This window comes from Diceros bicornis, chromosome 9 (assembly GCF_020826845.1).
Source record: "Diceros bicornis minor isolate mBicDic1 chromosome 9, mDicBic1.mat.cur, whole genome shotgun sequence".
Lineage (NCBI taxonomy): Eukaryota > Metazoa > Chordata > Mammalia > Perissodactyla > Rhinocerotidae > Diceros > Diceros bicornis.
In genome coordinates this window covers 7,590,351-7,605,187 of record NC_080748.1, presented here as the reverse complement: position 1 = coordinate 7,605,187, position 14,837 = coordinate 7,590,351, and the positions used below count along the sequence as shown (strand labels likewise).

The 14,837-nt window shown below is 38.0% G+C and overlaps 1 protein-coding gene across 1 annotated transcript in view; it reads right to left on the bottom strand.

Annotated features, from left to right (window-relative positions):
- Positions 1–3,803: 3,803 nt before the first annotated feature.
- The window catches only part of SGCG (sarcoglycan gamma), an 86,657-nt gene continuing 75,623 nt past the window's right edge, over positions 3,804–14,837 (bottom strand). Inside the window, exons 7-8 of the mRNA XM_058547843.1 lie at positions 6,997–7,120; positions 3,804–4,610 (exon numbers count right to left, since the gene is read on the bottom strand). Of these exons, the coding sequence (XP_058403826.1) occupies positions 4,437–4,610; positions 6,997–7,120 (298 nt within the window). The 3' untranslated portion in view covers positions 3,804–4,436. The remainder of the gene's footprint in view (positions 4,611–6,996; positions 7,121–14,837) is intronic.

The following is a 14,837-nucleotide window of genomic DNA, read 5'->3' as shown; positions in this document are numbered from 1 at the left end:
ATTCTAGATTTTGAAATTCAGCATAAGGAATTTTGGACCTGAACTAATTTTTGTATTTTAGTATTTTATACTTTTTTTTCCCCCCTATTTTGCTTTTCTTAGTAAAAGGGAAGTGGAAACTGTGAACCAGTGTGTGGAGTAGCTGCTCCCGAGTAGCGCACGGTGGGGAGGGGTGGGAACAGGCCTCCCCGCATTCAGGAGCAGGTTCTGTGCTGCCAGAGGAGCAGGGGGTGAAAGTGTCCCCAGCAGAATGGCTGGATTCTTCATAGCCTCCCTGAGGCAACCAGGAAGAACCCGCGGGGTCCAGTTATTTTGAGGAACAGGGGATGAGGGAGCGGGGAGTGCTGAGAGCCCAGGAATCTACTGGTAAAGTGTGCGGAGAGTTTTTAATAAAGAGAAGTTGACAGGCCAGGTTTGGGGATGAGTGGGATTTTCTTCCATTAGTACCTGTCGACATTTTCTGTATTTCAAATGTTTTGTAGCTCTCAAGGACAAAATTTGTAGTGCTGGTAGAAAATAGCAATTATAAAAGATTTTAATCAGTCATGTATTTATTAGAGTTCTGCCAGAGAAACAACCATAGGAGATAGATGGATAGAGATATGTGAAGAGATCCGTTTCTAGGAGTTGACTGACTCGTGACTGTGGGGTGGCAAGTCCACAGTCCTGGGGCTGGCCTACACCACAGGCTGGACACGCCCGGGCAGGGCTGAAGCTGCAGTCTGCAGGTGGAATTTCCGAACACTTTGGCTTCTAAAGTTTTTTTTCATTTATTTTAGCAAATATGACTTAAAAGTAGTGTCATGCATTCGTTCATTTGACAACAGCCCTCCTGAGCACGCAGTGCACACATTATGTCAGGTGCCGGAGGTGCACGTTGCATCCTGGCTGAGGTTCCCGTCAACCGTGGCCGGGTGAGACTGGTCTGCGTGTGCTATGAACCTCGTCTGTTTGTGGACTAAAGCCAAAATTACTTAGATTTTATTTAAAAATAAAAATTATGTGTTTAAAACGTATGCTTCTTTCTCTTATAGTTGATTAGGGGCTCAGGAAGTACCCTCATTTACTCTAAATACAAAGTCCACGTCTCTAAGAAGACAGAATTGAAGTTGCACTGTCTATTCAGTTAAAAATTCACTTTTTACTAAGCAGTGCCCTTAGATCCTCTTGTTCCACCTGCTTGTTTATACTTGATGCAAAATTTATTTGGTTTCCAAACCATAGCACATTGGAAGTGGAATTTAAAATATGGAGAAGACTGCTAAGAAGTAAGAAGCAATGTTTTAAATCAGGGAAGGAAGGGGACAAAAAACTATGTAACTCAGACACAGCCTAACAGCCTTAGCATGAGGACTTCTGTCCTTTGAGAAGAATAGCTTCCGCCCTCCTCCACTGTTCCCCAGAGGAGTAGAGAGGGACCTGCGGGGGAGAGCGGGGGAGGAACTGAGCGTGTGTAGCTCACCCCTTCCTTGCACTTTGGGTGTGGCTGCCTTCAGAACAGGGGCTCTGTCCACCCCCCTCCACGAAGTGAGCTACGGAGTTGGGTACCTACAGTTCTGCTCGAGGTGGGAGAGCTTCGTGTTTTATTCAGCTGTCGAGTCTTAGGAAGTCCATTTTGCTGCAAATCGTACTTCTTTACTATTAAAGCCGATATTTTGATCATCATCTTTTCGGCTCATGTTTACTTCTCAGTTTGGAAATTGGAAAAGAAATAAGGGCTATTTTTTGAAGTCACTAAAATATCAACACTCAATGGTCTATAACCACTTAATATTTAGGAGTATCAGTGTTTATACCTCATTAGGTATGTTCATAATCATGACCTTAGACCTCTAATGAAAATTGAAACTACATTGTATAATGTATTTAAGACAGGTTTATGTAATACATTTTAGAATACAGCCTAACTAAAAGTTTTGATTCTAGCCAAGGATAAATTCCTTATCATCACACTGGTGAATGCAGTTATCCATAACAACTTCTTTCATGATGATTCCATATAGCAAAGAAGCAAAAAAATCTAATTTACACCTTTATTCAAAAGGTTCTATTCTCCATACTTTCTCCTTGATTCTTTCTCTTGACCTCATTTTATCATCTAAGCACCATTTTTTTTTTTTTTTTTGACATGTACTATGAGAACCAGGCTAATTTAGAAATTTTCCATGGTGATCCTGTGCTTTGTCAACCAGACTTGAAGACATTTGTTTGGCACAAACATGGAACAAGAGAGTAAGTATGACAAAAAAAAAATGGCAAACTATTTACTATGACAATAGGAATGTCGTAGCAAGAAAGCAGACATCGATTTTAAACATCAGGACTTGGGGCCAGCCGGGTGCCATAGTGGTTAGGTTCACGCGCTCCACTTCAGCAGCCTGGGGTTTGCAGGTTTGGATCCTGGGCGCGGAGCTATGCACCGCTTGTCAAGCCGTGCTGTGGCGGCGTCCCATATAAAGTGGAGGAAGATGGGCACGGTTGTTAGCCCAGGGCCGATCTTCCTCAGCAAAAAGAGGAGGCTTGGCAGCGGATGTTACCTCAGGGCTAATCTTCCTCACAGGGAAAAAAAAAAATCAGGACTTAACTAAATGGAAAAGGTGAATGCCAATTTATAATCTGAAAACAACTTAACCCCCTGTGAAACTTTAGTAGCATTATATTCTGAGTTGAGTTTGCTCTTAACTGCTTAGGAAGCACTGTATATTTTGTAATTTCAAGTGTTCATGCATACTAGCAATTTAAAAATTGAGGAGTTGTTATAAGCGGGCTACACTGTTAAAGGAATGCCTTGTTAAAATGGCATTAGAGGTTAAGTGCACACGCTCCGCTACTGGCGGCCCGGGTTCGGATCCCGGGAGCGCACCGACGCACCGCTTCTCCGGCCGTGCTGAGGCTGCGTCCCACATACAGCAACTAGAAGGATGTGCAACTATGACATACAACTATCTACTGGGGCTTTGGGGAAGAAAAAAAGGAGGAGGATTGGCAATAGATGTTAGCTCAGAGCTGGTCTTCCTCAGCAAAAAGAGGAGGATTAGCACAGATGTTAGCTCAGGGCTGATGTCCCTCACAAAAAAAAAAAAAAAAAAAGCATTAGAAATAGAGTTCACTTTTCTACTCTGTTCTGAGACTGTAGAAATTAAATTTAACTTGTGTTTATAGTTATAAATCCTATAGTTGGTAAGTGGCAATGCTGTTGGTCCCACTACATCTTGTGCTGTTTGAGAATTCTAATTACAACTGGTAAAACAAAACCCACGGCTCTTTGTGATGAAGGGCATTTTACAAAGTGAGTGGCTTACACAAAACTAACCTGTTTTCATAGGTTTAGTGTGTCCTATACGATTAATATAGCAACTTGCACAACCACTTGGTATAAACATTTTCACAAACTGAGCATCTGATTCTATGAAGTTCTGTCCAGTCTTTTATCTGCTGTGTAGAGGTAAGTACACAGGCTGGCCAGTTAGGAGTCCCACCACCTACTCGCTGTTTGATCTCGGTGGATGACAAAACCCCTTCAGACTTTAGTTTCTTCACTTGTCAAATGAGTATTATCCCATCTACACAGTTATCATGTAGATTGGTGTTTTCGATGGAATGAGACAACATGTCAAGGTTTTTCAGTGAAGACAGCTGTTCCAATGTAGGATCACATTTGAGTTTAACTTCAGTAGACACTGTCTGACTCTCCTATTTGAACCTTTGTTTATCACCAGGAACTTGGGGAAAAGTAATATCCACCTCAAAGAGTTGTGAGGATTAAGGAAAGTAAGACACCCAAACTGTGAAGTTTGTGAAAAATGTAGGTTGATTTTTATTGCTCATTGACTATATAAGGAAAGCATGAATAATTTCATAATTTTGTATAATTTATTCCTGTTACTACATATTGAAAATCTCAAAGTCCCTTCAAAACCTGAAGCTTTTCCTGTGAAACCTGACACACTTTGCATTTAAATGAAGAGAGGGCTTATAGGTTTGAGCGATATAATGGAAATACCTCATAGACCTTTGGGCATTTTACGATTGACCACTGCCATTTTTATGGGGAGTTAGATATCCACAGTTGAGCATCATAAATTAATTCCACATAGCAATTCAATAGTTCATTGTAGATTGACATGTACAAGAAAGGAAAAGGAAAGTCACAATGGTCTGGTGGAGGTTAATCCAGTGGAATAATCACATTCTTTTGATATTTCTTTGACTGTTGTGTCTAATATCCACATGCCATTTTGAGATCACATAGTTTCATTTGAACACTTTCACTGGTACATTTTTCTTTCTGAGTTCCTTTTGAAAGTGTGTCTTTCTGCTTCCCATCTGCTGTCTCAGTTTTACAGGATGTCCAATTGCTCTAAGTGTGAAGGCTTGAGGTCAGCATTTAAAGCTCACGGAAATGAGGCAGGTGCTCCGTGGGAGGTGCAGGTGGCTTAGAGACAGACGTGGCTGTTTTCATGGCACGTGGTACCCGTGCCAGCCACAGACAGGTAAAGCTTCCCGTCTGGACACACACAAATTTCATAGAGTCTTTGTGAGCTGACAGCGGGACCCCCAGTCCCCTGAACCAACTTGGGTAAACACACAGTTTCAGCATCAAGCGCCAGCTGCTTGGGAGACAATGAAAGAGACAGTGGTAAAGGGGGAACGAACACGATAAGCATGAAATTCATCTTCTCCAAATGTTCTAAACAAATTAGTTTTTTCTCTGCATAGAAAATGAAATAGGCACCTGGCTTTACTTAAGTCTTAATTATCTGATTCTTTTAAAGCCTATTTCTATTTTACATTCAGGTAGGGGCTTAATAATTCCTTCTCCAAATTGAAGGGAAGTCGTATTTTCTGTTACCCATTGTGCTAGTTGAGCTAGGGAAATTTAAGATGCTACACTCCTAAAAATACCTTTCAGAATTATTTGACAAAATAATAGGATTCTTTTGCTAATTCCCATTTAGCTTGTAATCCACCTTGACTTTATGCTAAATTGTCTTCTCCCCACTAGGATAAAGTACAAGCCATAGAAATAGATTCATCTTAATAATTTTTACCTGTGAATGTTGCAATTTCTCCTGATTTTATTTTCCTTTGAGAGGCAATTAAATTCATCCTATTAGCTAGCAACCATTTCTCTAACTTTTAAAATATTATTTGAAACTCTGCTGCCTTCTATTAGATGTGGAAGTGCAGTAGACACACAGACTAAAGCCAACTAAAATAAATGGAAGCTACTGGATTTTTTGTTCTTATCATAGTTTAGCTAAACTGAAATGCAAACAAATGGCCATTGATTGAGATGTAGAAATCTTTTGGATACCTTAAGGTAATAAGAATTATTGCACTGAGCAGGCAAACCATACCCATTCTAGAGCGCTCACTTGTTGGAAGGAATTAAAGTATGTTGAGGGTAGGCATAACGTTCTCCCTTGCCAACAAAATTAGATCCTTTATTTTACGTAGCTCTCATCCATGAACTCCAATCTGTTAATAAACTGATGTTTGCAGTCTGTACTCCCTCTCGGGACGCTGACCGCTGCCATGTGGAGCAGTGAGTGGAGCTCTATGAGTGGCATTACAAGCAAAGCTTTATCCTTGCGGTCTGGGACACTGTTAGAGTGAAAGAAGTCAAATGGGTATCATTATTTTAAAAGCAGAACCTAATGAGGTTAGCCTCCAATGCTTTGGGTTCCATGGGTACTTCCTTGTCCCTAGCTTGTTGGCTTCTCTACTTTCTTCTGATTAATTGGTCAATTTTTTCTAGTTGTTATTTTTTTCCAGCTCTCCCAGCAAACTCTAGTCACTGGTATCCACATACCGCTCCTTGCTGGTCTGTATTTGCCTTCATGGGAGGATATTTTGTGGGACACCAGGCATCTCTTCACATTGGACTAGCTCCCAGTAATAAGGGATATCAGCTTTAACTATGAGTCAGGTTATGTGCTGCTTGTAAAGATGACACCTAATTCACGAAAATTAGTAATATGATTTCAAAATTAAAATCAGGATCAATTTTTCAAGGTAATACATTTTAAGTATGTAGTAACATTATGATTTAGTAGTGAGATTCCAAGATTCTTGATTTCCAGTTTTGCATTTATCTGCTTCTGGCATCATGACTTTTTAAGTTATAACTTGGAGGGCCTTCGCCAGACGACTTTTCCATTCCGAGCGGCCATCGGATGGGTCCTGTGTGCACTCAGCAGCTGCCTCTCATAGTCTCCACTTGATGCCTCAACTGCACCTTCCTCTCAACATTAAATTAATATAATTTCAAAATGTTGTCACTCATATTAGCACATTGCTGTCTCATGACTCTGTGATACAGTTAAGCAAATATTATTTCCCCTATTTCACAAATGAGAAGATAGGCCCAGAGAGGCCTGTTAACTTCCCTGAATTCAAATAGGTAATTAGTGAATTGATCTAGCATCAGAACAATTAATATTGAGAAGCGTGCGCTCTATTTCCTCATTATGACTTTGACTTATCTCAGTGACGTTTTATTTCTGGACTTGTTCCAGATTTTATCCTTATTGTAGTTGACTTTTAAAGCTCTTATTTTTCATATTTAATTTTCATTTAAACATAATTTGGTATGAGCAAGCACCGAGCTCTATGCAATAACAGATGCTGGTTGCCATTTACAGGTAACTCCTAGTGACAGCCGTATTGAGAGAAGTTGAGTCACTAGGAAATGGCAGAATTGATATTCTCTGGAAGCTCTGCAAGGTGGCAGTATTTTTTCAAAGCTGAAAATAACAAGAGACTTGATAGCACAAATACCAGTCAAAGCTGTCTGGATTCAATATAGAATTATTTTAACGTTTCTTGGCCCTTCTTTCAATGCTAAATTGTCTTTTGCCTTCCTTTCAAATTTGCTACTCTACGCCTTTCATAACATTTCTTTAGAAACGACCACAAATTGAATATCCTGCTACCATAATGGACCTGAGCCTCATCAAGACATGCAATAGGAGCTTGATCTGCTGAACTCACCGTTCCATCACTACTATGAAAAATGATATCCATTTGAGAAAGGGCCTCGATTGTCCCAGCATGAGCTTTAACATGAACGCCCTTTGGGGCGTCCATGCTTAGACTCCGCGTGGGGGATTCTAATCTGAAATGAGGGAAAGAAACCAAGAAAAAAATAGTATTAGAAAAAGCCACCCCAGAGATCCCTCAGCCAACGGCTTAGCATAGAAAATATAATGAATAAGGTATATAATATCTTCACATCATTCTTGAATGCTAATATGTTGTATATCATTCATTGACAAATCCAGAAATAATGTGCAGTAAAGAAATTAACTTCTCATCAGTGAGAGTCTATGAAATTAGTATCCTCCAAAAACAGATAAAGGCATTATACAGCCAACCCTATGCAGTAGTTTCAGATGGCATGGTTGAGCACTCTGGCATACCACAGCAGAAGAAAACGCTGTTTGTAAGTAACTTTGTCAAACTATTTAATTTTAGTTAAAACACAAACTTGCTTGGGAAAAGGATAAATTTAAGGGAAACACATTCATTTGCTTTATGTTCATAACATAGAACGCAAGTTGGGCCTTTAGGCTTTGTTTGCATTTTCTTTTTTTTAATTTAGGAAGATTACAGGGCAGATGCAAAGATTTCTTTTGGAAAAATATTGAACTGAGGGAGTTGATAGGATGGAGATTGGCCTCAGCTGGCTTTGTTTTTGTAAAATTTATCAGAATCTCCTTGTGATTAACTCAAACATAGATTCAGAACTAAGAATATATGGATCAGAAACATTCTCTTATTTGCCTCTGCCTGGAAAAGACTGAATTTCCACCAGATGTCACAACGTGATCATTTGAAAGGTTTTCAGCTGCTCCAACCCAACTCAATCCAAAAGTTTGAAAGGCTGATTTGATTGGAATGTTTCAATATCAATTAGAGGGAGAACAGGATAGAAAAAGATCTATAATCCTCCCACTGTAGGGTAAGATTAGAGTGGAGGTGGGTACAAAAGAGAAAGGGGGGCGGAAATGGTTTAAGAAGAGAGAAGTACTCTAACAATGAATTTGTATTTGAATTGAGTTCAATTTGCAATTGAATAGAATATTTATTTGATACACTTTTAAATCAAATGGATTGCTACCTTTAATTGGCAAAGTTTTCATCTACCACTGTCATAGAAAACAAAGTTTCATTTTCCTATGTACATCTCAGTATGTAAAATTTGATCTTTTCCACATTTTGAAATCTTACTTTAAGTACGAGAAAACACTTAGAGACATTTATGGAATTTATTGGTCAAATTCTGTTGGGCTTAGATTATGGGGAAACACCTTGAAATATCTAGATGAGCTTAGTCTGGCTGGTTGCCTGCCCATTTTGCCATTTCAACCTCTGCTAGTTGCCTACATTTTTCCTGCCTGGATTGATAGAAAGAACAGGGGAGGGGAATGGGAGGGAGGAGGACCTGCAAGCAACTTGTAGAGGTCTGGCCCATTTCAGGCAAACCATCTGTGATCTTGAACAACCTAAGGTGAAGGTGAGTCGGTTTCAAGGATCCGTTGTCCAACAACAAAATGACCTCAATTACTAGTTTTTAACCATGTTATAATATGATGCTTCCAGAAGAGCAAACTTCTTCCCCTTTGCATCATTTCTAGCCTTGGAGATGAAATATTTCAGTTCAGCATAGGTTAAGACACATTTTACCAAAAAGGCTGCAATTAGAATGCTCTGAAATATACGTTTCCATGAACACTGAACAGTAGTCAGATATAGACACACGCACATGCATACACACATGATTCATGTTATAAAAATACAATTAAGATAATTTGGTTGCTAAAGCAGGTGAGTTTTAAATTGTGTTCCTTTTTAAATAAAGATAAATAGAATTCAGGAACTTCCCAAAGCTTTGCCCACATTAATTTTTAATTGAGCTTATAGAATATGACTAGTCAATCAATCATGTATGATCTTAACATTTATTGCTCATGTCATGTTAGTGTCATTCAAAAAAAAGGGAAAAGTTACTGAAAACTATGTGTAATATTTCAATTTTAAGCTCTTTCAGGTTTAGATTAAGCCCAAATTTTGTAAAAAAGTTGAGAGACCAGTGTGGGGGAAGAGGGAGAATCCCCCTCTGCCCTTTCCCCTAAGGTTCTTATGGCTGGCCAAATAATTAACAAGACAGATTAGCAGGAGAAAATAATACCAAGTTTAATAACATGTATACATGGGAGAAACTCAGAAATGAGCAACACGTCCCTTTGTCTAAGCTGCTTGCTTAAGTATTGTAGCTAAAGGCAAGGAAGGTGTTGGGGGTGGGTAGTAGTCTGGGACTTCAGAGGGCAAGAAGACAATTCTTTTCAGCGTCATCTATAGATAATGTGGTCAGGGAGAGATAGAGTTTTTGATAAAAGGGGCTTGGTGGCCCTCCCATTGTAACATCTATTTTACATTATCATTACAGCCATCATGATAGAAGATCTGTTCCAGGAAGGAGCCACCATGTCAAATTCTTTAGGCAGTTAGTGGGGGAGGTCAAATGTCCTTCAGAGAAAACAATCAAGGTAAAGAGATATATTTCAGGGTGGCCAAATCTTGATCTCCCACACCAGGAAGCATAAATACAATTATGATAAGAAAACCTAGCCGAGAGGCAGCACTGGGCAGATCATGCAATGCCTGCTAGACTATGTCTACCACGAGACCATGTCAACCACTAGACCATGCTGACTACTGGACTATGTTAGCTGCATGGTCTTCCATCTGAAAGTGGTTGGAAGTATGTATTTATTCATTGAACACCTATTTATGATGTGTCTGGTATGTGCTCTTCTAGGTTTGTAGGGAAATGGTGGCAAACTAGGTGGACAAGTCTCCTGCCCTTAGAAACCTAACATTCAAGCAGCTTAAAGGACTGGAGCAGAGGAATGACAAGGTTCAATTTTTGTTTCAATAATATCACTCTAAAAAGTCTAGTCAAGACAGACGAGCAGAGGCAGAGCTCTCCCCGCTCCCACAATTACATATAAATGCTGGATAAAATATAATCAAAAACATTAAAACACATATGAGGCATAAAAACAAAAAAAAGAAAGGGCATTTTCAAGGTGCCAGGAACAGAAGGAACTGATAGCCAGAGGGATGAGTGGGAGCTGACCCCCGTGCTGGAGCCCAAGTAGGTAAAGGGCAGACATATGCCCTAAGGGTTGCTATTTTAAATCTCTATAGGGAAGGAGTTGTGGCCATGGCAGGGGGTCGGGGGTTGGGTGGAAATGGGTTCTGGGCATACAGATAGAGGTTGAACCACAACATGGTCACAGCCCTAGAGCAGGCTGCTCATTCTGTGATGTGAGTGGAAACAGTCATAAATCATGCGTTAGTGCAGAACCCAAATCTACTCTTCAGGCTTTATATAAGCCCCAAGCTGAGAAATACATACGAAAGCAAGTGTCAGAACAGTGACCCCTGCAGGGCCCTGGCAGAAGGGACTGTGAAACTGACAGTTAAGGCAAATACAAGACAGTCTCCCAGACAAAGAGGCAAAGAGGAGGAGCTCTGCGACAAAATTTTCAAACCACATGAGAAAAATCTATCAATATGAGGAACTAGAGATAATAGAGCAGTCAGAAAGGGACTAAAACACAATTAAGTTTAGAACATTCAAAGAGATAAATCAATAATGCCCATGGAATAAGGCCAGAACAGAAAAGAAAGATTTAAAAACCAGGTAAGTGGAAATTCAAGAAATAAAATCAACTCTTCTGGGGGACTAAATAGTAGACATGACACATGTGAAAAGAGAATAGGACATTGGAATGTAGATTTGGTAATTCAGTGGGAAATCAATGCAAAATCTGAAATACAAGAGGCAAGGAGGATGAAAAGGGAACTTCCAAGGTAGAGGACAAGAGTCACAGAGCAGGGACTTGCACAAAGGTTCTTAACCTCCCTTCATGCCAAGGACCATTTGGCACGCTGGTGAAGTCTATGAGTTGAACGTTTTTAAATGCACAAAATAAAGCACAAAGAATTTCAAATGAAACTAGTAACTTTTAAATACAAGTGTAAAAATATCTTTAAATGTGTGATATAGTAATTTATGAGCTTATGTAGTAATGCATTAAATAACATCTAGTTCTAGGTCTTACAACTACTGTAATTTCAAAGCAGTGAAGAGCATGAAAAGTATTTTGAGATACTTGCTGTAACTGTTATATGATATGAAAATATCAGTGACTTCTATAGGTGAACAAGTCAAAGGAACTGCTAATATTACTGTGGTTTGTTGCCTATCATTTACAGTTGAGGAATGCAAAATTTCAAGTAGAGGTCAGTGAAAATGAAGACTTTCCTTTTCACATTCAAAATCATTAATCCACTAAATTCTATTCTTGGACCCCCAAGGGATCCACAGACCATAAGTTCAGAACCCCTGTCATCTACAGAATGAAGAAGAAACAGATATGAAGAGGTAATGGCTAATAATTTTCCAGAATTTAAAAATAGCATGAGATCCTAAAATTAATGAAGTACACCAGTACCCAAATATGAATGAAAACATATCCGACATCCAAATACTTTGTGGTGAAAATGCAAAACTTTCATATTAATGACACAGTCTTAAAAGTATTCTGAATGAAAATCAGACTGCTTACAAAGAACCAAAAGTAATGAGTAATATCTTAAAAATGCTGATGTAAAATTGTCAGCCTGGAAATGTGTTCCAGCTTAAGTATCATTCAACTATGAAGGAACTCGACATTTCAGGTCTAGAGGGAAAAAGTTTACAGATCCTCGCTGAAAAAAGTACTTATAGAAATTAAAACCAGAAGAAGCAAGAAGCATTGGTGAACATCAGAAAAGTCACTAAAATGTGTTGGTTAAGCTAAATATGTATGGCCCGAAAAAATTAAAGCAGGGAGATGAGTCAAAGCAAAGTTGAAATAAAACAACATGGAAAGGGAAGTTTGGATGAAAATAACTTTCTAAATTTTTTGGTATTATTTGGGAAGAGAATGATGATGACTTAGACTTAGAAAGTGTTAATGTATCTCCATATGTATAGAAAATAAAGAATGATCATTAAAAGAAAAAAAATAGAACCATTAGAGGGAAATATTGGTGGAGAGAATAAGGAAAAGATTACCAATCCAGTAAAAGGCCAGAAAGGAGAAAAAGTGAAAAGAAAAAGCACAGTAAATAAAACATAACACAAGATAATAGAAATATGTCACTATTTGATGTGACATAATAAGTCAGTGATCATAATAAATACAAATGGTTAAATTTACCTATTAAAAGCTAGGAACTTTATTGCGGGGGATTAAAAGAAAATCTCAAATGAAGAAATTTAACCCCTAGAGAAATAACTGAAACATAATGCTGCAAAAATGTTGGGAAAAGGTAGATAAGTGCAAAAGAAAGTAGAACCAGGTACAGCAATATTAATATCAGACAAAATAGGGACAATGACATAATGATTAAAAGGAACAATTCACAAGATTAGTTAGCATGGACTTGTATGCATCTAAAAATTACTGCAAAATAAAAAATCAACAATACAAAAAGTATAGTGGGAGTTTTAATAAACCTCACAGAGAAACTGATAGGTACAGAAGACAAATATAATAAATATATAGAAGATACTAACAATGTAATTCATAAGATTGGCCTAATAGTCACATATATATATGTAAACCTTGCATTAAAGCAAAAGAAACCCACACATCTACGGACAGCTAATTTTCAACAAGAGAGCCAAGAACATACAATGGAGAAAGGAAAGTCTCTTCAATAAATGGCCTTGGGAAAACTGGACAGCCACATGCAAAAGGATGAAAGTAGACCATTATTTTACACCTTACACAAAAATTAACTCAAAATGGATTAAAGACTTGAATATGAGACCTGAAACCATGAAACATCTAGAAGAAAACATAGGCAGTATGCTCTTCAACACTGGTCTTAGCAACATATTTTCAAGCACCATGTCTGACCAGGCAAGGGAAACAATAGAAAAAATAAACAAATGGGACTACATCAAACTAAAAAGCATCTGCATGGCAAAGGAAACCGTCAACAAAATGAAAAGACAACCTAACAACTGGGAGAAGATATTTGCAAATCAAATGTCTGATAAGGGGTTAATATCTAAAATATTTAAGAACTCATACATCTCAACAACAAAAAACTAACAACCCAATTAAAAGATGGGCAAAAGATCTGAATAGACATTTCTCCAAAGAAGATATACAGATGGCCAACAGGCACATGAAAAGATGTTCAACATCACTAATTATCAGGGAAATGAAATCAAAACTACAATGAGATATCACCTCACATCCATCAGAATGGCTATAATTAACAAGACAGGAAATAACAAGTGTTGGAGAGGATGTGGAGAGAAAAGAACTCTCATACACTGCTGGTGGAAATGCAAAAATGGTGCAGCCACTATGGAAAACAGTATGAACTACCATATGATCCAGCTATTTCACTGCTGGGTGTTGATCCAAAGAACATGAAAACATGCATGTGTAAAGATACACGCATCCCTGTGTTCACTGCAGCATTATTCACAATAGCCAAGACTTGGAAGCAACCTAAGTACCCATCAAGGGATGAAAGGATAAAGAAGCTGTGGTATATATACACAATGGAATACTACTCAGCCACAAGAAATGATGAAATCCAGCCATTTGTGACAACATGGATGGGCACTGAGGAAATTATGCTAAGCAAAATAAGTCAGAGGGAGAAGGTCAAATACCATGTAATCTCACTCATAAGTAGAAGATAAAAACAACAACAAACACATAGAGACAGAGATTGGCTTGGTGGTTACCAGAGGAGAAGGGGGGATGAAGGAGGGTGAGAGGGATGATTAGGTACGTGTGTGGTGATGGAATGTAATTAGTCTTTGGGTGGTGAACATGATGTAATATATGCAGAAATTGAAGTATAATGATGTACACCTGAAATTTCTATAATGCTATAAACCAATGTTACTGCAATAAAAAAAATATTAAAGAAAAAAGCAAAAGAGAACTTACTTTCAACATAAAAATTTGGGAATAACTCTATGCCCATTATTTTGAAATCTCAAGTGACAAGAAAAAGTTTCCAGCAAGAAATAAAGAATCAAAATGGACTTAAGAAATAGAAAACTTGAAGAGAGGAACTTCATCAAAGAAATTAAATTGGTAATGAAAAAAAATCCATCTTCCCCAAAACACAGAATGAGTGCTTCATTTCACAGATGAGTTTACACCAAACCGTCAGTTGCTCTTACACACTCTGTTTCAAAGACTAGAAAACAGACAGTTGGGAACTTAGACTAAAATGGAACTTTCCTAACTTGATAATAGACATTTACCAAAACCTATAGCAGACATCACTTAATTTGGAGACTTTAGAAGCATTTCTCAACATCAGGAAGTTGATACAGATGTCTATCATTACTCTTACTTTTTGACATTTACTGGAGGTCCTAGCCAAAGCAATCAAACAAGAATATGAGAAGCATAATAATTAAAAAGGATGACTTTTTAAATATAGTATCACCACCTTTATAGAAAATCCAATAGGTTTTACAGTCAAAATATTAGAACTAATAAAAGGGTTCAGCAAAGTCGCTAGCTTAAGAATATCATGCAAAAATCAATGATAATCACTTTGAAAATGTAACAGAAAAAGAACTCATTCTCAATAGAATTAAGAACTATGAGCAATCTAGTAATGAATTCCAATAATCATAGGCCAAGACTCAATAGAGAATATCAAAAAATATTACTGCAGAGTATAAAGGAAGTGCTATGTGAATAGAGAAGCTAAACCATATTTATGGA